This window comes from Arachis hypogaea, chromosome 7, assembly GCF_003086295.3.
Source record: "Arachis hypogaea cultivar Tifrunner chromosome 7, arahy.Tifrunner.gnm2.J5K5, whole genome shotgun sequence".
NCBI classification, from domain to species: domain Eukaryota; kingdom Viridiplantae; phylum Streptophyta; class Magnoliopsida; order Fabales; family Fabaceae; genus Arachis; species Arachis hypogaea.
The window spans coordinates 16691108-16718945 of record NC_092042.1 but is presented as its reverse complement, the minus strand read 5'-3'; the positions used below and the strand labels follow the sequence as shown (position 1 = coordinate 16718945).

Here is a 27838-nt window from a genome sequence, read left to right as displayed (position 1 = left end):
ATAAAATAAAGTAATAATAAATTCTTAAAATGATTGGAGATCAGGTTTTTAAAAATAAAATTTTAGCTACTTTAATTTAGATACAAATAAAATTTGTAGACAAAATAACTAGAAAAGTATTAAAACGAGTTTATCATAAATCGTGTAATAAACTACCTTTGAAGAATTATTACCCTACTATATGTAAGTAGAATGGATTCAATAGATTTCTTTTAGAATTAGATATGGCTCAGCAAAAATATGATCTACCTTAATATTCTTCGAATGCTTGGAGCAGCACAATTTTAATTTATTTTTTTTTCTAATTAAAAAAAATTGTTGCTAAGCAAAACTTGTTAAAGTGTGTATGCTTATATATGCGTCAAGAGTGGAAGTCTAACTCGTGCATACGTAAGAGTTGATCATCTACTTGAATTTTATTTTATTTATATACATTAAACTCCAATATATATAAATAAGTATTATATATTCGCAGTGCAAGGATACAATTTCTTAGCATATAGTATAAGAAGAATTTTAAGTATACATAGAATAATAATATTTTAGTAGTTTTAATTGTTGATCTCACTTATTAAAATATATATATATATATATATAATATATATTAATTATTAAAATTAACGATTAAAATTACTGAAATAATAGTGTTCTAAGTATATTTAAGGGTTTTCATACATTACAAGCAACACTCAATTTTTCTGGTAAGTTTAAACTAGAGTAAAAATTAAAATTTCTTGTTATGCGTGCCTAATAAGAAAATCCATAGAATTTCATTTCATTTTCAAAAAATATCGTTATCAATTCATTGGTAATGGGCGAATATCTCTTTAAAGAAAATGATTCATTCGTACCTTAAAACAATGACATTCAAGTTCTTGTCACATTCTACTTATATTTTCTCCAACATCTTGTTCCTTGTTAATTCAATTGTTCCTTAATTAGTATATTGTGTGAATGTTTCTGTTTTGTTTAAGAAAATACATGCACATTCTTTTTACCATTGGGGTTTAGGAAGAGAGCAACATGCAATAAGTGAATTAAGCAAAATAAATGAGGCACTAATTAAGAGATAAGATGTGTTATATATTTTGTTTCTTTGGTAGGTTTTATATATGTTGTTATTTTTCTGCAATGCTGATCTTATGGTTTAATTTTCTATTGTATTATCTATTTTTCTGTTAGTTTTTTATTGCATACTATGACTTAGTTTGGTAAATGTTTTAGAAAAAGTAATTGTATTTTTTAACTTTTGAAAATATGTAAGAAATAATTTTTTAAATAAAGTTGGGTTGTGTTTATTAAAATTGAAAATTTTAATATAATATTATATATCAATTAATATTTAAATTTAATTTTTTATTAATATCTATTATAGTATTTTATTATAATATTTTTAAATTTTAAAAGTTATTTTACTAAATACACTTGTTGTTATTTGTGTTTATTAAAAAATACTTTTAATTTAATTCACTAAATATAGATAGCACAACTTTAAAAAAATTATTTTTTAAAATTAATTTTTATAAATTATTTTAAAAAATAAAAATTTTATCAAATTAAGCTGATATTTTTGTAGGTTTTATTCTATTATTAGATGCTATATTGCTCTTGACTTCAGCTTTTTCTGCTGAACTCCTGATGTTTTCTGTTGAAGTTAGTTTATGTAAAAACTTATTGTTAGAATGGATAATGTATGTGAAGAAGCTTTGTTTCTTAAAGATTTTGAAATTACTTTGTTCATTGTTTTATTATTAAGTTTTGCATGCTAGAGCTGCATATCTACTCTTCCTAACATGTAAGAGGTCTCAATGACAAGAGAGTCTTAACTTTTAAACACATGTATTCGTGATCGTAATTTTGTATGTATATTAAAAGAGTGTTATAATAATTTTCTTTTTTTTTTGTATTTGAATGGTTATAAATTTGTAATCATTTTTTTTTAATGTTATTTTTATTATTGTCTAAATAAATTATAATGTGCAGTTTTACTTTTTTTTTTTACTTTTCTCTTATTCCTAGTAGAGAAACATGTTATTTCTCTTATATACCTTACAATTATATATGTAACAGTATTGATTTTGCAAATGATTTACTAATAGAGCAACGTGTTGCTTCTATTGTTCAGCTTCAGTTGCCAGATAAATGAACTGCATCATAAGGAAAAGTTCATTGGAAAAATATTTGTGTAAGTATTCTTGTTCTAACTCTTAACTATTTTCAACACAAGCTTTTCTCTTATTTTATACTATTTTTTTTATAAAAATGTGTATGAACCAACTTCAAATCAACCAAAAATAAAACAATTTAATTAATTATAAATATAATAATTAGTTTTATTTATTTATGATTTAAAATACTGGTTATTAAATGTTTCACTACATTCAAATTAGGAGAAGATACGTTCAATATCATTGTAACGTAAATCACAGAAACTGATTCAATTAGTTTTCATTTTTTCACCTTCCTTCTCTCTCCAAATGCCTAAAACATGATAAATCAAAAAACAGATTTAGAATCATCCAATATACAAAGAAAAGAAACATCCTAATACTTAGTATAAACCCCATTTACATAAAAATTTTAGATTTATCCAAAAGTATTTGATTAATTTTTTGCTGCAACATCTTGATTCCCTAGTATTATTATTTTTCTATTCTTCTAATCTCATGAAAAGATCTTATTCATGTTCCATTTTTGATGACAGAATAGATTATAGAAGTTACTAATGCAAGTAATGATAAATCTAAAAAATTTTAACAACAAAGATAAAATATATATAATATAACAATAAAATAAAATTTATAATAATTTAATACAATAGAGTCAAATTTAATAACACAAATAAAAAAAATAAATATCATATCATATACTACTTAATAAATTTCAAATTCTAAGAGAGGCATTTGCCTTTACAATGTAACAAACACATCTATCCGTCCCTAAATGTAAGCATGACCTACATCTTTTATTAGTTTGAATAGTTGAATCTCAGGACATTGAAAGAGCATACAACAGTTAGTTTTACAGTTAAAATTATTGTTAATATTAGGATTTAAATTTAGTTCAATCCTAGATCCAAACCTCTTTTCTAGTTCAATTTTAGCATTATAGTATTTGAATTTACATGTTAATAAAAAACAGCAAGACTTATTACTTTGGATTATGATTATATAAAATTTTTAAATATTATATTTTGAAACACAATGTTAGTATTTTTTTAGATCAATAGTAAAAAATTCAATCTTTTTAAAGAGTACAGAGTTCTAATGTAAGCGATTAAATTTAATATCTTTTGATATTGCGATCAAAGACTAAAATCAACCACAAAATACAGATTAAATCATAAACAAAACTAATAAAAAAGTATACAATACACATAGGACCAAATCATTCCTCAAATATAATACATTGAATTGAATCTTTTCTGTTGTGTTCTTCCATCACCTGTATTCCATAAAAAGCCAATATACTCATTTTATCCATCTATAGTCTTCAACTATTGTCTTTGATTTCCACTTCTTTTTTTTACTTGTATTCACTTTTTCTTTTAAACTCCACTTTTGTATTTTGAAATACATGTTTTATGCTGCATGTCTTATTTTTTAAAAATCTCAGCTCCCAATTTGTGTTCATATGTTCATGTAGGCATGTAGCCACTACAATATATTTATTATCAACCATCATTTTTATATCTTCTTTTTTTACTCCTACCTCTTCCAGAATAAATTGTAAGGACATTTGTGACCCAACTAATAATGCAGCTCTCATTGACTCACCATTCACTAATTACCCATATAATAGTGTACTTCTCTATTTGGTTCTTGTAAATATCCTCCAACACAAAATATATTTCTATCCAGTTTATACAAACTTCAATTCCACCACATTCATTTTCTGTCTTCTTCGAATTGTACCTTTCTCTTGTATACACAATTTCTCACTTGTTTTGTCTTATACCATTGGTTTACTATTATTTTTAATTTTTTCCACTCATTTCTCCGTACAACATCTTTATTTTAAAAAAATTTACTATTCCTATCATGGTTTTGAAAACCGAACCGGTCACCTAGCCGGTCCGAGTAAAGATCAGAAACCGCCTGATAAAAAATCGGTAAAAAAATCGGTCGAACCGACGATTAACCTGTAAATCGGGAGAACCATCTAGTTTTTTAGCGATTTTTTATTTGAAAGTTGAAATATTAAACGGCGTCATTTTGGCTTTTTTTTAAAAAAAAAAAGAAAAAGAAAACGCCTAAACGAAGCCCTAATTCTCCTAATCAGTTTTCACTTTCCAGAAATCACCCAAGCTCCAGAAAACCCCCAAAGCAGTTCAGCACCCACAGCCATCAGCCCTCTTCGCAGTCGCATAGCCACCAGCCCACCACCACCGATCGAGCAGCCCACCGCCATCGCCACTGCATCCCGCAGCCACAGCAGCGACGACGTTGACAACCGCAACCACCACCGAGTCCTGCTTCGTCGCCGAGCTCGCCTCCTCTTTCGTCGTCGCCGAGCTCGCCTCCTTGTTGGTCGTCGCCGACACCGTGTCCCCTTTCGTCGGCGTTACTCGCCGCTGGTAATACTCTGTTCTTGATTTATTTGCTGCCTTCTGATTTTGGTTTATGAGCTCGCCTCCTTCTGATTTTCTGTGCTTGATTTTATGATTTATTTGCTGCCTTCTGATTTTAGTTTTTTGTGCTTGATTTTGTTTTTTTATTTGCTGAGGTTATTTGATTTTCTGAGGTTATTTGTTCATGATGAATCTGTTTGCTACTTCATGATTTTGGTTGCTGAATTATTTATTTGTTCATGGTTTTCTGAAGTTATTTTCTGGTCTTTGATTTTCTGATTGTTACAGATGGAACAATCACAAAGTAACCCACAGCCACAAGATAATGCTGTTCAAGATTCTCAAACTGGTTCATCTAGAGGTAAATCTGATCCAGCTTGGCAATATTTTACAGTGAAGTATGACAAAAATAACAAGGCTCAATATACATGTATTTTCTGCTTGAATACTTACAATGGAGGGGGGATATATAGAATGAAATATCATCTTGCAAAAATTCCTGGACAAATTAAAGTTTGTAACAAAGTAACTAAAGATGTTGAACTTCAATTCAAAAGGCTTATGGAGGAAAACAAAAAAAATAAGGCAAAAAAAGAAAATTTACAGGTGATTGTTATGATGTGGAAAGTGAAACACAAGCGGAAAAAGAGTGTGAAGCGCCTAATCCTGTACAACCTCCGGCTCCTACAACAATGGGAGACAAAGGAAAGAGAAGAGCGATTGTTGCTACTCCAATTGGAAGTTATTTTAAGGGAAGGACTACGCCAGGCTCTCAACCAACTTTGAAAAGTGTCTTGGCCAATAAACAAGTTGTGCACAGGGTTAAGTTGGGGCTTGCAAGATGGATCATTGATGCACGGATTCCATTCAATGCAATTCAATCGCCTTACTTTCAACCTGTCTTGGACGGCGTTGTTGCAATTGGACCTGGTTTCAAGGGACCGTCATATGATGAAATGAGAGTTCATTTGCTGGCTGATCTTAAGAAGGAATGTCAGTTGCTTGTTGAAGGCTATAGGAGCTCATGAAAAAGCACTGGTTGTACACTGATGGCAGATGGCTGACTGATCAAAGGTAGCGTACGTTAATTAATTTTCTAGTTTATTATCCTGCTGGTATGTCATTTGTAAGTCTGTTGATGCTTCTGATATGATAAAAACTGCCGATACCTTGTTTAAATTGTTTGCTGAGGTTATTGAGTGGGTTGGGTCTAGTAACATTGTGCATATGGTTACTGATAATGCTGCAAATTATGTATCTTCTGGAAAATTGATTCATGAAAAGTATCCAAATATTTTTTGGTCTCCTTGTGCTGCTCACTGCATCAATCTTATTTTCAAAGACATAGCAAGTATTCCTCACATAGCTGACCTTGCCTCTCGTGCTTCAAAAGTGACTGTGTTTGTTTACAATCATATGATTTCTTGTCATGGCTTAGAAAAAGAAAAGATTGGAAAGAAATTGTTCGACTAGGAGTTACACATTTTGCTACTGTTTTCATTACTTTGAAAAGTATATACGATCATAAGGAACACTTGCAAACATTGGTGGTGGACAAATATTTCACTTCTCATAAATTATCCAAGAGTTTCAATGGGAAGATGGTTAGCTCAATTATCTTGGATAGTAAGTTTTGGGACGATTGTATTACTACTGTTATGCTTGTTGGTCCTCTTATTAAGTTATTGAGACTTGTTGATGCTGATGAGAACCCTTCTCTGGGTATCGTGTATGAGGGCATGCAAAGAGCCAAAATTGCTATCAAGACAATATTTAGAAATAGAAAATCTGCATACACACCTTATACAAGTATCTTGAAAATGTGGTGGGATAAGCATTTGAAGCGTGACCTCCATGTAGCAGCATACTTTTTGAATCCATATTTCTTCTATAGTGAGGAGTTTGTTGCGAAGGCAAATATCTTGAGGTCTTTGCTTGATTTATTTGATATTGAAACTCTTTGCGATGACTAAGTTGCTGCAATGCAAGAGATACAGTTGTATCAAGATCGAAAAGGAAGTTTTGGAAGGGAAAGTGCTTTGAAAGCAATTAAGAGACTTGAACCTGGTAAGTTATTATATTTCTATGTTCAATTTACTTTGAAGGTTTTTTTAAATATTGAATGAGAATTGATGTTTGACTTTCATATCCTGGTAGGTGAATGGGGGAGGCTACATGGTGGGAGTGCTCCTAACTTGCAAAAAATGGCAATTCGTCTTCTTCATCAAACATCTTCATCATCCGGATGTGAGAGGAACTGGAGCCTCTTTGAACAAATCCATTCAAAGAGGAGGAACCGATTAGAATATCAAAGGCTAAGTGACATTGTTTATGTGACTTATAATCTACGCCTTCAATCTAGAATGCATCACAAGAAGAAGAATTATTATCCAATTGACGTTCAAAGCATTAACACAGTAGATTTTTGGGTAATGCCGGATGAAGATGATCATGAATTTACTAATGGAGACATCGAAGGCATTGGAATTTTAATTTACACGGATAATGCTATGCCTTCATATCCTAAAGGTGATTGAAATAGCAAAACTTGTTTCATTTACTAAAGATATCTGTTGTAAAGTTATAACTTTAATTTTTTCTTGGTTTTCTATTTTATTTTATTAGATGGAGGAGATGTGGAAGTTGATGTGAATTTGCCTAATGTTACTGATTCTTCAAATACAGCTTCTTTTGGTGGTACTTCTGATGATGGTGGCTTTGGATTACCTGTTTATGATGGAGGTATTGGAACACTTAATGATAATTATGATTTTTGATGAGTTGCACCTTTGATTAGTTGAAAACTAACTTGCTAGTAATTGTTTCTTTTGAATGTAGAACATTATGGGTTTGTCATTATGTGCATTTTTTTTTGTTTAGTTATAAACTTTGATGTTTGAAGTTGTTTGTGAACCTCTAATATTAAGTTATGGATAATTTATTATGTGAAATTTTAAATTTTATTAAGTTAGAAATTATTGAATTTATATATTTAAAATTATTTTTAGGTTTTTTAATAATTTTATTTAATATTTTATTAAACCGGTTGAACCCCGATTGAATCCTGGTTGAACTCCGGTCGAACTAGTGAACCATTGAACCAGTGAACTCACCGGTTTATTGACCAGTTCAGTTCTCGCAACCTTGATTCCTATAATTCCAAACAGTCCACAAAGTAGCAAAAAATAATATAATGCATTTTTTTGGGCATATTGCACGCATCACAATTAATCTAACCCTCAAACCAAGTTTTAACATTATTTACTTCTACCCAACACACACGACTCGTGATGAGCGGATAATTTGTACGCTTTTTGGCATTGTTTTTAGTATGTTTTTGGTATGATCTAGTTAGTTTTTAGTATATTTTTATTAGTTTTTAGTTAAAATTCACTTTTCTGGACTTTACTATGAGTTTGTGTGTTTTTCTGTGATTTCAGGTATTTTCTGGCTGAAATTGAGGGACCTGAGCAAAAATCTGATTCAGAGACCGAAAAGGACTGCAGATGCTGTTGGATTCTGACCTCCCTGTACTCAAAGTGGATTTTATGGAGCTACAGAAGCCCAATTGGCGCGCTCTCAACGGCGTTGGAAAGTAGACATCCTGGGCTTTCCAGCAATATATGATAGTCTATACTTTGCCCAAGATTTGATGGCCCAAACCGGCGTTCAAAGTCACCCTCAGAATTCCCAGCGTTAAACGCCGGAACTGGCACCAAAGTGGGAGTTAAACGCCCAAACTGGCACAAAAGCTGGCGTTTAACTCCAAGAGAAGTCTCTACACGAAAATGCTTCATTGCTCAGCCCAAGCACACACCAAGTGGGCCTGGAAGTGGATTTTTATGTCATTTACTCATCTCTGTAAACCCTAGGCTACTAGTTCTCTATAAGTAGGACCTTTTACTATTGTATTTTCATCTTTTGATCACTTTAGATCTTAGATCAGATCTTGGTTCTTCTGGTTCCCTCTCTGGGACCGAAGCCAATGATCACTCTTGTTCTTATGTATTTTCAACGGTGGAGTTTCTACACACCATAGATTAAGGTGTGGAGCTCTGCTGTACCTCGAGTATTAATGCAATTACTATTGTTCTTCTATTCAATTCCGCTTGTTCTTGTTCTAAGATATCACTTGTTCTTCAACTTGATGAATGTGATGATCCGTGACACTCATCATCATTCTCACCTATGAACGTGTGACTGACAACCACCTCCGTTCTACCTTCGATTGGGTGAATATCTCTTGGATTCCTGATTGCACGATGCATGGTTGATCGCCTGACAACCGAGTGCTCGCCTGACAATCGAGCCAGCCATTCCGTGAGATCAGAGTCTTCGTGGTATAGGCAAGAACTGATGGCGGCATTCAAGAGAATCTGGAAGGTCTAACCTTGTCTGTGGTATTCTGAGTAGGATTCAATGATTGAATGACTGTGACGTGCTTCAAACTCCTGAGGGCGGGGCGTTAGTGACAGACGCAAAAGAATCACTGGATTCTATTCCGGCCTGATCGAGAACCGACAGATGATTAGCCGTGCTGTGACAGAGCATAGGAACATTTTCACTGAGAGGATGGGAGGTAGCCACTGACAACGGTGAAACCCTTGCTTAAGCTTGCCATGGAAAGGAGTAAGAAGGATTGGATGAAGACAGTAGGAAAGCAAAGAGACGGAAGGGAAGGCATCTTCATGCGCTTATCTGAAGTTCCTACCAATGAATTACATAAGTATCTCTATCTTTATCTTTATGTTTTTATGCGTTCATCACCATATCCATTTGAGTTTGCCTGACTAAGATTTACAAGATGACCATAGCTTGCTTCATACTAACAATCTCCGTGGGATCGACCCTTACTCGCGTAAGGTTTATTACTTGGACGACCCAGTGCACTTGCTGGTTAGTTGTGCGAAGTTGTGTTAATGCCATGGTATTGAACACCAAGTTTTTGGGGTTCATGACCGGGGATTATGAGAGTTGTGAAAAGTATTGTTCACAATTTCGCGCACCAAGTTTTTGGCGCCGTTGCCGGGGATTGTTCAAGTTTTGAGCAAGCTTTTGGTCCGGTAACATCAGTGCCAAGATCCGGCAACAGCACCAAGTTTTTGGCGCCGTTGCCGGGGATTGTTTGAGTTTGGACAACTGACGGTTCATCTTGTTGCTTAGATTAGGTATTTATTTTTTTCGAAATTCTTGAAGATGAAGTCTAGAGTTTCATGATGATTTGTTGAAGTCTGGCTGGCTGTGAAGCCATGTCTAATCTCATTGGACCGAGGTTTCAACTTATCATCACAAGAGCTTGTTGATTTTTATCAATCTTGCTTTTGGAGCAGTGATCTGCTAAGGCTTGGCTGGCCATTAGCCATGTCTAGTGTTTTGGACCGAAGCTTTCTTTGAAAGCTTGGCTGGCTGTGAAGCCATGTCTAATTCCTGGACCGGAGTCTTAGACTAGCATTGCACTGATTCCTGGAATTCTCATTAAGAATTTTGATATCTTTTTCCACTTAATTTTCGAAAAACACAAAAAAAAATCAAAAAAATCATAAAATCCAAAAATTTCTTGTTTAAGTCTATTGTCTCATCTTAAGTTTGGTGTCAATTGCATGCATTCATTCATGTGTCCTAAAGGATCTTCAAGTAAGTCTTGATGATTTTCGTGCTCTGATCTTTGAATTCTATTGACTTGAGTGTTTTGAGTGTCTCATATGCATTCTCATTTTGTTAGTGTCAGCAGTATACAAACTGCTAAGTTTGGTGTCTTGCATGCATTGTTATTTGATTCTTGTTGCATTTTGATTTATCCTTATTATTAAAAATCCAAAAATGTTTCTAATTTGTGTCTTCTCAAGTCAATAATACAGAGAATTGAAGATTCAGAACATTCAGCAGAGGAATTGCACATAAAAAGTTGGGCGTTCAAAACGCCCAGTGAAGAAGGACAGACTGGCGTTTAAACGCCAGCTAGGGTACCTGGTTGGGCGTTTAACGCCCAAAAGGGTAGCATTTTGGGCGTTAAACACCAGAATGTGCACCATTCTGGGCGTTTAACGCCAGGATGGCTAAAGGGGGAAGATTTTGTTTTCAAATCAATTTTTTTTTTAAAGTTTTCAAAATCTTTTCAAAATCAAATCTTTTTCAAATCAATTTTTCAATCAAATCTTTTTCAAAATCAATTTCTTTCCATTTTCAAAGATACTTGCCACCAATTAATGATTTGATTCAACATTTCAAGTATGTTGCCTTTTCTGTTGAGAAAGGTTTAATGTTTGAATCATATCTTCTCTTGTTAGTCAAGTTTTTAATTTTCAAAATCAAATCTTTTTTTTTAAATGTTTTTCAAATCATATCTTCTCAATCACTTTTTTTTTAAAACCAATCATATTTTCTTAACCACATCTTTTTCAAAATAGTTTTCAATCAAATCTCTCTTGATTTCTAATTTCAAAATCTTTTTCAAAAATCACTTGATTTCTTTTCCACTTTCATTTTTGAAAATCAAGTAGTGTTTTCAAAAATGTTTTCAAAATCTTTTACTTAATTTTCGAAAATTACTTCCCTCCTTCTCACATCCTTCTATTTATGGACTAACACTATCCCTTAATGAAAAATTCGAACTCCATCTTCTTTGATAAGTTCGAATTTTCTACTTCTGTCTTCTACTCTTCTTTTCCTCTGACACTTCAAGGAATCTCTATACTGTAACATAGAGGATTCCACATTTTCTTGTTCTCTTCTCTTTCTTATGAGCAGGAGCAAAGACAAAAGCATTCTTGTTGAGGCTGACCCTAAACCTGAAAGGACCTTGAAGAGAAAGCTAAGAGAAGCCAAAGCACAACTCTCTTTAGAGGACCTGACCGAATTCTTCAAAGAAGAAGAACACATGGCAGCCGAAAACAACAATGCCAACAATGCAAAGAAGGTGCTGGGTGACTTTACTGCACCTACTCCCGACTTCTATGGGAGAAGCATCTCTATCCCTGCCATTGGAGCAAACAACTTTGAGCTTAAGCCTCAATTAGTTTCTCTAATGCAACAGAATTGCAAGTTCCATGGACTTCCATTGGAAGATCCTCATCAGTTTTTAGCTGAATTCTTGCAAATCTGTGACACTGTCAAGACTAATGGGGTTGACCCTGAGGTCTACAGACTTATGCTATTCCCTTTTGCTGTAAGAGACAGAGCTAGAACATGGTTGGACTCTCAACCTAAAGAAAGCCTGGACTCTTGGGAAAAGCTAGTCAATGCCTTCTTGGTAAAGTTCTTTCCACCTCAAAAATTGAGTAAGCTTAGAGTGGAAGTCCAAACCTTCAGACAGAAGGAAGGAGAATCCCTCTACGAAGCTTGGGAAAGATACAAATAATTAATCAGAAAGTGTCCTTCTGATATGCTTTCTGAATGGAGCATCATAGGTATTTTCTATGATGGTCTCTCTAAACTGTCCAAGATGTCTTTGGATAGCTCTGCTGGAGGATCTCTTCATCTGAAGAAGACGCCTACTGAAGCTCAAGAACTGATTGAAATGGTTGCAAATAACCAATTCATGTATACTTCTGAAAGGAATCCTGTGAACAATGGGACTGGTCAGAAGAAAGGAGTTCTTGAGATTGACACTTTGAATGCCATTTTGGCTCAGAATAAAATATTGACCCAACAAGTCAATATGATTTCTCAAAGTCTTTCTGGAATGCAAAATGCACCAAGCAGTACTAAGGAAGCTTCATCTGAGGAAGAAGCTTATGATCCTGAGAACCCTTCAATGGAAGAGGTAAATTACATGGGAGAACCCTATGGAAACACCTATAATCCTTCATGGAGGAATCATCCAAATCTTTCATGGAAAGATCAACAGAGACCTCAACAAGGTTTCAATAACAATAATGGTGGAAGAAACAGGTTTAGCAATAGCAAGCCTTTTCCATCATCTTCTCAGCCACAGACAGAGAATTCTAAGCAGAATACCTCTGACTTAGCAACCATGGTCTCTGATCTAATCAAAACCACTCAAAGTTTCATGACTGAAACAAGGTCCTCCATCAGAAATTTGGAAGGACAAGTGGGTCAGCTGAGCAAGAAAATTACTGAACTCCCTCCTAGTACTCTTCCAAGCAATACAGAAGAAAATCCAAAAGGAGAGTGCAAGGCCATCAACATGGCCGAATTTTGGGAGGGAGAAGAGGCAGTGAACGCCACTGAGGAAGGCCTCACTGGACATCCACTGGCCTCCAATGAGTTCCCCAATGAGGAACCATGGGAATCTGAGACTCAAAATGAGACCATAGAGATTCCACTGGACTTACTTCTGCCATTCATGAGCTCTGATGAGTATTCCTCCTCTGAAGAGGATGAGTATGTCACTGAAGAGAAAGTTGCTAAATACCTTGGAGCAATCATGAAGCTAAATGACAAGTTATTTGGAAATGAGACTTGGGAGGATGAACCCCCTTTGCTCACCAAAGAACTAGATGACTTGTCTAGGCAGAAATTACCTCAAAAGAGACAAGATCCTGGGAAGTTTTCAATACCTTGTACCATAGGCACCATGACCTTCAAGAAGGCCTTGTGTGACCTAGGGTCAAGTGTGAACCTCATGCCTCTCTCTGTAATGGAGAAGCTAGGGATCTTTGAGGTGCAAGCTGCAAAAATCTCACTAGAGATGGCAGACAATTCAAGAAAACAAGCTTATGGACTTGTAGAGGATGTTCTGGTAAAAGTTGAGGACCATTACATCCCTACTGATTTCATAGTCCTAGAGACTGGGAAGTGCATGGATGAATCCATCATCCTTGGCAGACCCTTCCTAGCCACAGCAAAGGCTGTGATTGATGTTGATAGAGGAGAGTTGATCATTCAAGTGAATGAAGAATCCTTGGTGTTTAAGGCCCAAGGATATCCCTCTGTCATCATGGAGAGGAAGCATGAAGAGCTTCTCTCAAAGCAGAGCCAAACAGAGCCCCCACAGTCAAACTCTAAGTTTGGTGTTGGGAGGCCACAACCAAACTCTAAGTTTGGTGTTGAACCCCCACATTCAAACTCTAAGTTTGGTGTTGGGAGGTTCCAACATGGCTCTGAGTATCTGTGAGGCTCCATGAGAGTCCTTTGTCAAGCTACTGACATTAAAGAAGCGCTTGTTGGGAGGCAACCCAATGTTATATTTTATCTATTTTCTTTTGCTATTTTATCTTTTTTGTAGGTTGATGATCATGAGAAGTCACAAAATCAATGAAAAAAGCAAAAACAGAATGAAAAACAGGAAGAAAAACAGCACACCCTGGAGGACGCACCTACTGGCGTTTAAACGCCAGTGAGGCTAGCTGTTGGGCGTTTAACGCCCAGTCTGGCACAATTCTGGGCGTTTAACGCCAGAAAGGGGCACCAGACTGGCGTTAAACGCCAGAAAAGGGCAAGAAGCTGGCGTTAAACGCCAGAAATGGGCACCAGCCCGGCGTTTAACGCCAGAAATGGCTAAAAACGCGTTTTTTCTTGCCATTTGGTGCAGGGATGACTTTTTCTTGACACCTCAGGATCTGTGGACCCCACAGGATCCCCACCTACCCTACCACTCTCTCTCTTCTTCACCCATTCACCAATCACCTCAACACCTCTTTCCCAAAAACCCCTCACCTATCAAATCCCTTCTTTTTCTTCACCACTCACATCCATCTTTCATAAAACCCCACCTACCTCACCATTCAAATTCAAACCACTTTCCCACCCAAACCCACCCTCAAATGACCGAACCCTACCCTTCCCCCTCTCCTATATAAACCCTCCTTCACTCCTTCATTTTCACACAACCTAACCACCATTTCTCTCCCCTTTGGCCAAACACAAAGCCATTTCTTTTTCTTCTACTCTCTTCTTTCTTCTTTTGCTCGAGGACGAGCAAACATTTTAAGTTTGGTGTGGTAAAAGCATTGCTTTTTGTTTTTCCATAACCATTTATGGCATCCAAGGCCGGAGAAACCTCTAGAAAGAGGAAAGGGAAGGCAAAAGCTTCCACCTCCGAGTCATGGGAGATGGAAAGATTCATCTCAAGGGTGCATCAAGACCACTTCTATGAAGTTGTGGCCTTGAAGAAGGTGATCCCCGAGGTCCCTTTTTCACTCAAAAAGAGTGAATATCCGGAGATCCGACATGAGATCCGAAGAAGAGGTTGGGAAGTTCTTACCAACCCCATTCAACAAGTCATAATCTTGATGGTTCAAGAGTTCTATGCCAATGCATGGATCACCAAGAACCATGACCAAAGTGTGAACCCGAATCCAAAGAATTATCTTACTATGGTTCGGGGGAAATACTTGGATTTTAGTCCGAAAAGTGTAAGGTTGGCATTCAACTTGCCTATGATGCAAGGAGATGAACATCCTTACACTAGAAGGGTCAACTTTGATCAAAGGTTGGACCAAGTCCTCACAATCATATGTGAAGAGGGCGCCCAATAGAAGAGAGATTCAAGAGGAAAGCCGGTTCAATTGAGAAGGCATGACCTCAAGCCCGTGGCTAGAGGATGGTTAGAGTTTATACAACGCTCAATCATCCCCACTAGCAACCGGTCCGAAGTTACCATAGACCGGGCTATCATGATCCATAGCATCATGATTGGAGAAGAAATAGAAGTTCATGAGGTTATAGCCCAAGAACTCTATAAGGTGGCGGACAAGTCCTCTACCTTGGCAAGGTTTGCCTTTCCTCATCTCATTTGTCACCTCTGTTATTCAGTTGGAGTTGACATAGAGGGAGACATCCCCATTGATGAGGACAAGCCCATCACTAAGAAGAGGATGGAGCACACAAGAGACCCCACTCATCATGAGATCCCTGAGATTCCTCAAGGGATGCACTTTCCTCCACAAAATTATTGGGAGCAACTAAACACCTCCCTAGGGGAATTGAGTTCCAACATGGGACAACTAAGGATGGAGCATCAAGAACACTCCATCATCCTCCATGAAATTAGAGAAGATCAAAGAATCATGAGGGAGGAGCAACAAAGACAAGGAAGAGACATTGAGGAGCTCAAGCACTCCATAGGATCTTCAAGAGGAAGAAAGAGCCGCCATCACTAAGGTGGACCCGTTCTTTGATTTCCTTGTTCTTTATTCTTCTGTTTTTCGAATTTTAGTGCTTATATTTATCTATGTTTGTGTCTTGTGATCATTAGTGTCTTAGTGTCTATGCCTTAAAGTTATGAATGTCCTATGAATCCATCACCTTTCTTGAATAAAAATGTGCTTAATTGAAAAAGGAAGAATTGCATGAATTTTGAATTTTATAACAGTTTAATTATTTTGATGTGGTGGCAATATTTTTGTTTTCTGAATGTATGCTTAAACAGTGCATATGTATCTTGAATTTGAGGTTCATGAATGTTGGCTCTTGAAAGAATGATGAAAAAGGAGACATGTTACTGAGGATCTGAAAAATCATTAAAATGATTCTTGAAGCAAGAAAAAGTATTTCTATTCAAAAAAAATCAAAAAAAAAAGAGAAAAAGAGAAACGAAAAAAAATAATAAAGTTGTGATCCAAGGCAAAAAGAGTGTGCTTAAGAACCCTGGACACCTCTAATTGGGGACTCTAGCAAAGCTGAGTCACAATCTGAAAAGGTTCACCCAATTATGTGTCTGTGTCATGTATGTATCCGGTGGTAATACTGGAAGACAGAGTGCTTTGGGCCACAGCCAAGACTCAATAAGTAGCTATGTTCAAGAATCATCATACTTAACTAGGAGAATCAATGACACTATCTGGATTTTGAGTTCCTAAGGAAGCCAACCATTCTGAATTTCAAAGGATAGAGTGAGATGCCAAAACTGTTCAGAGGCAAAAAGCTAAAAGCCCCGCTCATCTAATTAATACTGATCTCCATAGATGTTTTTGGAATTCATTGCATATTCTCTTCTTTTTATCTTATTTGATTTTCAGTTGCTTGAGGACAAGCAACAATTTAAGTTTGGTGTTGTGATGAGCGGATAATTTGTACGCTTTTTGGCATTGTTTTTAGTATGTTTTTGGTATGATCTAGTTAGTTTTTAGTATATTTTTATTAGTTTTTAGTTAAAATTCAATTTTCTGGACTTTACTATGAGTTTGTGTGTTTTTCTGTGATTTCAGGTATTTTCTGGCTGAAATTGAGGGACCTGAGCAAAAATCTAATTCAGAGACCGAAAAGGACTGCAGATGCTGTTGGATTCTGACCTCCCTGCACTCAAAGTGGATTTTCTGGAGCTACAGAAGCCCAATTGGCGCGCTCTCAACGGCGTTGGAAAGTAGACATCCTGGGCTTTCCAGCAATATATGATAGTCTATACTTTGCCCAAGATTTGATGGCCCAAACCGGCGTTCAAAGTTACCCTCAGAATTCCCAGCGTTAAACGCCGGAACTGGCACCAAAGTGGGAGTTAAACGCCCAAACTGGCACAAAAGCTGGCGTTTAACACCAAGAGAAGTCTCTACACGAAAATGCTTCATTGCTCAACCCAAGCACACACCAAGTGGGCCCGGAAGTGGATTTTTATGTCATTTACTCATCTCTGTAAACCCTAAGCTACTAGTTCTCTATAAGTAGGACCTTTTACTATTGTATTTTCATCTTTTGATCACTTTAGATCTTAGATCAGATCTTGGTTCTTCTGGTTCCCTCTCTGGGACCGAAGCCAATGATCACTCTTGTTCTTATGTATTTTCAACGGTGGAGTTTCTACACACCATAGATTAAGGTGTGGAGCTCTGCTGTACCTCGAGTATTAATGCAATTACTATTGTTCTTCTATTCAATTCCGCTTGTTCTTGTTCTAAGATATCACTTGTTCTTCAACTTGATGAATGTGATGATCCGTGACACTCATCATCATTCTCACCTATGAACGTGTGACTGACAACCACCTCCGTTCTACCTTCGATTGGGTGAATATCTCTTGGATTCCTGATTGCACGATGCATGGTTGATCGCCTGACAACCGAGTGCTCGCCTGACAACCGAGCCAGCCATTCCGTGAGATCAGAGTCTTCGTGGTATAGGCAAGAACTGATGGCGGCATTCAAGAGAATCCGGATCGAGAACTGACAGATGATTAGCCGTGCTGTGACAGAGCATAGGAACATTTTCACTGAGAGGATGGGAGGTAGCCACTGACAACGGTGAAACCCTTGCTTAAGCTTGCCATGGAAAGGAGTAAGAAGGATTGGATGAAGACAGTAGGAAAGCAGAGAGACGGAAGGGAAGGCATCTTCATGCGCTTATCTGAAGTTCCTACCAATGAATTACATAAGTATCTCTATCTTTATCTTTATGTTTTTATGCGTTCATCACCATATCCATTTGAGTTTGCCTGACTAAGATTTACAAGATGACCATAGCTTGCTTCATACTAACAATCTCCGTGGGATCGATCCTTACTCGCGTAAGGTTTATTACTTGGACGACCCAGTGCACTTGCTGGTTAGTTGTGCGAAGTTGTGTTAATGCCATGGTATTGAACACCAAATTTTTGGGGTTCATGACCGGGGATTATGAGAGTTGTGAAAAGTATTGTTCACAATTTCGCGCACCAACTCGCATTCAAGGCCATATTGGAGCAGAAAGAGCAGTGAAGAAAAAGGTGGTTGACTGACTCCTACATCTTCTCACATGAAAAACATGTCCCTTCACCTTGGCTTATGATTCCTTCTTTATTGATTTGTCATTTATATTCGACTTATCTGTTATTACAAACCACACGAGCATTTAAAATCTAGGTGGGATCAGCCCTCTTCATAGATCATAAAAAATATGCTTTACAGTTGGCTCTCCATATAACTTTTCTTCGACTACATTGGTGAATGATTTTATATGGTATCTTCCATCCGAGCTAAATCTCCATGTGACATTCACATAAGAATACACTATCTAAAATATTATTTAACTCTTCTATTTGTGTTCTCTTTTTCTCAAAAAAAAAATAATTGTTATTGGAGACTCCACATTCTTAATGAATCGATCCACACCCCCACAATTATATATAGTACTATTCTTCTGATTTAAACCTGCAAATAGTCTTAGAAAGTTATCTTATAATGACACATTTCCAACCCATATTTGTGTAATTTGTTGATTTTGAGTAATGGAAGTTTGATATTTTAATATTTTTGAATTATTAATTATAAAATGATAAAATTTTTTTGTTGTGATTTAGTTACATTTATAAACCGCCATAAATATTCACTTTAATTCATTCATGATGAATTTGCTATAAATATTCTATTCTTAAATAGATATTTGTATACAGCCGTTAAATGTCCTCTAAAAATGATATTTAAATGGTTTAAAAAATTGTCATCATTTTTTTTTTTGTAGAGTTAGGGGGTCAAAGACCCTAACAAAAAGACAAAATAAATAAAACAAAGTAAAATTAATTAGTTATATTCTCTCAATCTAAGAAAGCCAAAAGCATCTAAAGAGAATATGAGTTATATCTGAAAAAAAGGCATTAAAAACATAGAGCCCATATGATAATTGAGTTAATAATTATTCAATCTAGTGAGATAGATTTTGATCGCACTACAAGAGACACGTCGAATAGCGACGGTTTTTATAGAAATTTGCGGCGATTTTTAACTATTGCAAAATAGTATACCAACAATTTTACAAACATTACAAGTTAGGAGTGGAGATTTAATTTTATGACGATTTTAATGAACCGTTGGTACAAATTGAAATTTGATCAATATGATCGAAATGCATGAATTTCTATTGAGAATTTGGGTCAGAATAAGTTGGGATCGAAATTAAATGTACCCACATATGTAAATTAATGAAAAAGTTAAATATGTGAGGTTATAAAAACATACCAAGACAAAGTGAATTAGGATATAAACTTTTACTACTTGCGCATGACCAAAAAAGTTGTATATAAAATAAAGTAAGTGAATTACTGTTTTTGTTTTAGGAACTGATTGCCTTATTTAGTACTAAGACAATCACTCATTCTTATGAACGGAGAACATTTCTGTAGAGTATAGAGAATATATCATTCTTAGATCAATGTTGTTGGCAATGAATTAAAAATAATTCTTAAGATATTTTTTATTTTCTTATTTTTTTGGTGACGTTTATTAGGAGATATTTAACTATCGTAGATTTGGTCGAAATGTTTAGGTGGTTTGACTCTTGATCCATGTGTCCCTTTTGTCTTTTTGGAACTTAACCACGTGTCCGTTGAGTTTGAGTTAGTCTTATTGGTAATTAATGTAATGGAGAAAGTTCATGTTGAAGTACTTTAAAGTCTTTTGGATCCGCCCCTTTAAAATTATATTGTCATTTTAAGAAAATATTATTAATTATTTTTAAAATTAAGATAATAAAATTTACAAATAATAAATATTATAAATTTAAAAATAATTAAAATATTATTTTATTATTTTATTAACATTTTTAGGTTAGAAGATTTTTTTCTAAAGTTCTTAGTAACAAAGTTGTGAGTAATAAAATTGTCAAAACCAAATCGATTACTAAATTAGTAAAATGATTAATTTTTGTAATTACATATAAAATAAAATTATTAAAAATTTAATAATTTTTAAACTGATAAAATTTAAAATTTTATAATTTTACATAATAAATTATTCATAATTTATGATAAAAAAATTTACAAATAATTTTAAACATCAATCTTTATAACTAATAAAAATTAAAATGCACTTAAATGACAAAAAAATAATGTTCAATCATCAGCAGTAATTCTAATTTCATAAAAAATATAAAAATAAAAAAATAACAATAAAATCAAAAAAAATTAGCAATAAGAATTAATGTTCTAAAGTAGCAATATCATATTATTGAATATCATTGCTGGTGATGTTCTCCTTTTCATTCTCTTACAAATTTTTAAATCATATCAATTGAAAAAATTAGTACAAAAACAAAGAATAACAACAAATAAACTAAATATTTATAATCATAAATTATATAAATCAAGAGTTATTGAAATAAAAAACTTTGACAAATTAGTACAAAGAAACTTGCTTGAAATTTTAATGCAAAAAAATAGAAATATTCTTTTTAGCATACTTTAAAATTTAAAGAAGTGTATAAATTTAAATAAAAAATATACAAAAAAATATAATTTGTACTACTGAACGATGAGATATGATGAAAAATAATTTTACAATAGCATTATCAACAATTTAAAATAAGAAAAAATCAGCAACTAAAATTAATAACTCAAAATTAGAAAAACTAGCATAAACAACTCAGAATTAACATAAATAATTCAAAAAAAATTACAGCATTAATAATGTAGTGAAATACTGCACCATAACACTATCAATAACTCATAATTAGAAAAATCAATGAACATCAACTCAGAAATCAGAATAAATAAAATTAACAAAATAACCAACAACAGCAAGGGCGAAAGGAAGGTGATGACGCGCCGAATACTCCACAGCCGAGCAGAAAAAGATGTCGCAGTGAGTGAGTGAGAGAGAGAGAGGGCTGAGGGGTTTTGATTTTTTTTTAACATATATGTACCACTGAATCGAAAAAAATTCACTTATTCTAATAGTTTACCGGTTAACCGTCGTTTCGACTAGTTCTTAAGCGAGTTTTTTGCTGGACGATTCTTTACATCAATTGAACCGGACAGATGACCAATTTTCAATTAATCCAATCGAATTGACCGGTTTAATTCAGTTTTCAAAACCATACTTGATATTAAAGATCTTTTATAAATTTGTAAAAATTGGTATAGAAATCTTTATTATATATTTTTGCTATTTGAAATTACTTTTAGGTAAAATTTTAAGAAGAAAAATAAGACCTAATAGATTGATTCTATTATAAAATAAATAATTAAAGAAAAAAAATAAATATAAAATAGAGAAGTATAAATAAAAAATTTTAGTATTAATATCCTCTAATATAATTATTTTTAGATAACTAAGATAATACACAAATCTTTTAATATTATATTCATTCTTCTATGGACATATATTATTTATGTAAGTAAAAGTGTATGTGACTTTTATTGTATTTTTTTTTTTCTGTGTTTCATGTTATGTTGCTCAATTTATACATGTAAAAACCTCCTCTTTTTTCTAGCTGCATTAATGTTCAGTCCAATTTTAAAAATTTTGCACCGTTCACCGTTAAAAGTTTGAACCTATCAAATGGTATTGATTTAATGAATAAGTCATGGATTTTTAATTGATGGACATCCACATTGCAATACTTTTCCTTAAATGTTCATTAGAAATATGTTTCATTAAAATCTTACTAAAAAAATTTAATAAAAAAAATTTTAGTAAAAAAAAATAGTATAATATCTTTTGTAATGAGAACTGTCTGATTAAAAAATTTGTCAAGAAAAATTTAATAGAGACAAAAAATCTGACAAAAAAAAAGAGTGCAACCTCCCTCTCTTATCGATATTATTTAATATCTCGAAATTGATGCTTTCCAATCTGATGTACTAATTTTTTAAAGGAGGATTTTGGAAGCAACTTTGTAAATAAATTTACCAAATTATTGGTTGAGCTAATCTGTTGGACATCAATTGTCCTTTGATTTTGAAAGTCATGAGTGAATAAGAATTTAAGAGAAATATATTGTGTTCTATCACCTTTGATGTATCCACCTTTAAATTGAGTAATGTATGTTATATTATTTTCAAACAGAATAATTGGTGTTATTATTTTATGTTGTATTATTTTATATTGGATTAAATTTCTTAAGTCAAAAACACCCGCGAGTTACTTTATGTATTGCTAGTATTTCAGCATGACGAGAGGATGTTGCTGTTATTGTCTGTTTTATGAATCTCCATGATATAGCTGTATTACCATATGTGAATAGGTATCTTATTTGAGATTTTTCTTTATGTGGATCAGATAAATATCCTACATCTGCATAGCCAACTAATTGTGATTTTGATTCATATGAATAAAACAGTCCTATATCAACTGTTTCATGAAGATATCGAAAAATTTGTTTGATTCTATTCCAATGTCTTGTGGTTGGAGAGGAACTATACCTTACTAGTAAATTCATAGCAAATGATATGTGAGGTTGTGTCTTATTAGCAAGATACATTAGTGCTCCAATAGCACTGAGACATGGTATTTCAGGACCAATAGTATCTTTATTTTCTTCGTTAGGACGAAATTGATCTCCACTTTCATGCATGATGTATAATGTTACATTATATACGAATATTTCATTGACAGTTATTTTATTTCGGTTTTATTTTTCTCTTATAAAGACATAATTTATCGAGATCTCATCATTTTCAGACACCTAACGTCTTTTGGCATCAAAACTATATCAGAATTTCGGATACTTGCTAGTGTCCTTTCTATGTCTTTATCTTTTTCAACAGGAGTATCATTTGTCTTGGTAATATCAAATACCTCTCTTCTTTTTCAAAGATTTTTCTTTTTTAAATCAATTGGTCTACCACGCTTCTGACGTGTACTTGTTTCATTAACCATTTGTCCAACTGGAACATTAATTCGAATTGAGGTATTTTCAGCTGGTATGTATAGGATTTGGTTATCTTATTTGTATCAAAAAATACATCAGACAATTTATTTGTTATTTTTTACAAATGTATAATCTTTTGAACTTCTAGTTCACATTGTCCTGATCTTGGGTCTAGATGCATGATGCATTTTAATTAAATTCTTTCTCAAGTAATTTATTCTCTTCTCTTGACGTTGAAAACATTGATTCATCAAAATGACAATCTGCAAATTAAGCTTTAAACACACCTCTTGTTGGTATCTCAAAATACTTCATTATAGAGAGAACACATAAGTCACTGGATATTCAATATTTATTTTCTTAGCCATACAATAAACATCAAAAGATGATAAGTGAATTCAAAAGCATTATCAAGATGTATTGCTTTGGTTGAATTTTTTGGCAAATGTACTTTTAATTGAATAATTTGAGTAAGTAATCTCGCAAACGCGAGGTTGCGAGAGGATAATAAACACATATGTGACCATCTCAATGATGCATCTATTAAGACCATAAAATATCTAAAGGATCTACATGGTGGATGAATTGGTCCACATATATCTCCTTGAATTCTTTTTTGAAATTCAGAAGATTTAAAGCTAATTTTTACCGGTGATGACCTTACAATTAGAATTCATTAGATTAAAGAACTCTGTGACTCTTCAATGAATGTCCATAAAAAATTATAATATTCTCCGCATTATAGTTGTTTTAAATTTCTGATTTACAATGACATGTAATTCAGTTGTACTGATTTTAATATAATATAACTTAAAAAAATTAATATAACTTTTTTATTTAAATCATAAGTTATAATATATAAATACTCTAAAATGGACCAAAATATTTTAGTGGAGAAAAAAAATATTTCGATAAAAAAAGCATAATTTTAAAAACTCTTTCTCACAAAAAGATTACCCTTCCTATTAAAATGTTTAAATTTATTAAAATTTTCTTGCAATTTGCAAAGTTTTTTTTATCTTACTAAAAAGGATTTTTGTTCCAACAAAAAGAGTTTTTTGTTCTTTTTAAAAATACTTTTTACTATCACTAAATTATATGTTTTCATATACGCACAAACCATGCTATTAAAACCATTTCATGACATATTCACCGCATGACTTTTATATTTTATTTTTTTAGTCTTAAACTATTATCCGTAATAATATTATAAAAATATAAATTTTTTAAAATTATGTTGATTTTTGTCCTGATATTATAAATTATAATAAAAAAAATTTATAAAATTAAACTACTTTTAAAAAAATTATAAGGGATAAAAATTTCTGTTAGCTAAAAAACTAAAATTTCAGTAGATAAATAAAATTAAATAATAAATTTTTTTAGTTATTATTTTTATGTAAAAGAGTTTAATTTTTTATTAATAATTAATTTTAATATTTATTAGGTGTTAACTCTGTTGCACAAATAAAAATAATTAACTTTTATGTTAGTTATTTAAAAATAACATTTTTTCTATATATAAAAATATAATTAGATATTAGTATAATAAAATTTATATTGATAGTTATAAAATTAACTTAAAATTAATTTTTTTGAAACAATTGAATCTTGATTCTAATTATTAACCACAACATTATATTATCTCTAAATTATATATATTAAATATTTGAAAAAAGAGAAGTAAAAATATAAATTAAAAAGATAAGCGGTAAAAATTTGAAACTAAATAAAAAATTAAAAAAATATGCATATAATAATATTAATATATATTTATGTAAATAGTATTATGGATTAATTATAAATTTAATATATTTTTTATAATTTTATGAATTTTATTTAAATTATATCATTTTATTAATTTTATTTTTTGTAGAATAGAAATATATATAGAGAGAGATAGAGAATGAGAGAGAAAGATAAAGAAGAAGGAAAGGAAGAGTTTGTAAATTTTGGAGAAAAAAATTTATTTTAATTACAATGAAAGAATATTTCATTATATATTTTGGTTTGTCAAATTAGTAATATAAAATATAAAATATAAATTATAAGTTATATATAGAGTGAAAAGAGTAAAGAAAAATAGAGAATTATGGAAGAGAGATAAATAAAAAGATAAAAAAGAGAGTTTATTAGTTTTGATAAAAAATATTTTATCTTAATTTTTATGAGAGGATGTGATATAATATATTTTGGTTATTAAATTAATAATATATAATATAATTATATTTTAATTTTAATTTTAACTTAATTATAATTATAACTAAAAAAGGTCATATATGTTATATATTTTAATTGTCAAATTTATAATTAGTGATTAAAATAACATATAAAAAAGATAAAATAAATAAAAAAAGAAAATTTTTTAATTTAAAAAAATTAATTTTAATTATAATAAAAAATAATATTTAATATATTTTAATTATAAAATTAATAATATATAATAGTAGAATATATAATAGATAAAGCTCAACCTTATTCCTAAAGTTTCTTGATGTGATAACTAAGAATTTCCGTACACATACAGTATGGTACAACATAAAAATTAATTATTAATAAGGCTCTAAACCCACCTATCACAAATTAAAGGAAGATTTATGTTGTCATCAATATAAATGCATTCCGGTTATTCAAATTTGGCAACTGACTAATTCTTTGAATATGATGGAATCTGGAATCTCCAAACCAGTATCTATGATCTGTTTTACCGTTTTCCTTTTCTCAAATTTCTTTTTAAACTTAGGATTGAAATCAAGTTCTATTAGGATTTAGCCAAGTTTGACCAGAGTTTATTAGATTATTGGTTAATTATTAGTCATGTTCAAACACAAACATTAATTAATTATGATTAAAATGTTGAAAAGTTTGACAGGGTATTTTTTTTTTATAGATATATTCGATGTGAGCTACGTATGAGTACTTGTTCAAATAATTTAAGTGTGAAAAGCAATTTTCATACTGTAACCATTGTTACATTGCAACACAAAACGCATATCATTTATTTATTTTCACTGGTTCATATATATATATATATATATATATATATATAAAATATTATAGATTATCTCATATTCAAAATCTCTAGAGTAATACATATATAATAAGAAAATGATAAATAGGTACCAAAATATATATATATATATATATATATATATATATATATATATATATATATATATATATATATATATATAACAAATAGACAAGGATGTTTATAGATTAGATTGGATTGAATTTGAATAAAAAAAAAGAGAACTTAACTGATGAAATTTTAATTGGTTCAAATTTAAAGTTTTTTATGAGTGTGTCCGAACCAATTAAACTAATTTGGATTGATTTAGATAATCGAGTATTTGATTCAAAATAAAATTTAAAAAGTTAAAAAGTAAAGAAAAGGTTTCTTTTTTTAAATAACATTTAATAGTAAAAAAAATAAAGAGCAATACACAGTAAATTTATATTTAAATAAATATCATAATTTATCATACTCTAATATATATTATATTTTATTTCCTTTTTAAATTAAATTAACCTAATCAGGTAATTGGATTGGTTCGAATTTTATGATATTAGAACCAATATTCAAATTTAATAATATTAGAAAGATAAAAAAATAGTTAAAATTTATTTTATTTAATATTTATTAATTATTACATCGATTAATAAATGTTAAATAAAGTAAATGCTAGCTAAGTAATCGAGCTATCTATACTTGTAAACACTGTTAAGATAGACAATTCTAACAAAATGCCAATTAACACTAAACAAAATAAGAAGAAAAAAAACTATTAAAAATTATATATCGTTACAAAAATATTATTTATATACTAAAATTATTTATCAAAATAATCATTATATATATGAATAAATATATATATTATTTAATTATTTTTAATATATATTTTATATTTTAATATATATTATATTAATAATTAATTTAATGGCTCATTTTAATATAGGCATGCATAACAAAATTGATGTCTTTAGTATATACAGGAGATGGTTTAATTTTCCCCTTGCTTTTTATTTTATTTTGAGTTATTTCTTGCCTATTACTTTTAGAAAATTTCACATAAATTAAACTATATACGTAGTATACTCTTTTACGTAAGAAATTTCTTTACAATTATTCATACACATTGTGGATTATTATGGAATGCGCAAAAGATATCCAACCGTCTGAGACATGGTGGTGATATGTGGTTAAAACTTAGAACGTATTTATAAGCGCCTATTGAATTTTAAGATTTTGTTTTTTCAGGTATTCTCTATTTTGACAGTCTAAAGATTAATCCGTCGTGGATTTAAATTTTCATCTAAAATTTGTCGTTAACTAATGCATTACTGTATGCTCAAATGAAATTCAAGACCTCGACACTTATTTAAGTAGATTAGTGAACTAACTACTAAACCAACCCAACTTAGTTCACTAAAAAAATTAAGGTAATTATGACATTTTATTTTTGTATTTACAGTAATTTTAATCGTCATTATTACTAAGAACGACGATTTCAAAAATACCATAATCTTAAACGTCATTATGAAAATTACGGCTCTTTTTAAAAACATCACAATTACTATATAAAATGACAGTTTTTTGTTGTTTAAAATGACAGTTAAAAACTGTTATTTTTACCAAACAACAATTAAAAATTACCATTTTTATCCAGTTATAATGACATTTTTTGTAATTTAAAATAGTAGTTAAAAACTGTTGTTTTTAACGGGTTATAACATCATTTTTTTCTTTTAAAAGGATAGTTGAAAATCATCATTTTTATTTGGTTAAAACAATATTTTTATTTAAAAAGA

The 27838-nt window shown here is 31.7% G+C and overlaps 1 protein-coding gene and 1 non-coding gene across 2 annotated transcripts; one reads left to right on the top strand and one right to left on the bottom strand.

Moving 5' to 3' along the window:
• Nucleotides 1–5719: 5719 nt before the first annotated feature.
• LOC140174300 (uncharacterized) lies at nucleotides 5720–6543 on the top strand. Its single transcript, XM_072198726.1, has 2 exons — nucleotides 5720–5970; nucleotides 6084–6543. Exons 1-2 carry the CDS (start codon nucleotides 5720–5722, stop codon nucleotides 6541–6543), a joined length of 711 nt encoding a protein of 236 aa, XP_072054827.1.
• Nucleotides 6544–11849: 5306 nt separating this feature from the next.
• Nucleotides 11850–11957, bottom strand: LOC112704844 (small nucleolar RNA R71). The gene has a single exon (XR_003155445.1). It is a non-coding gene; the product is annotated as a small nucleolar RNA R71 (small nucleolar RNA).
• Between the last annotated feature and the right edge of the window lie 15881 nt (nucleotides 11958–27838).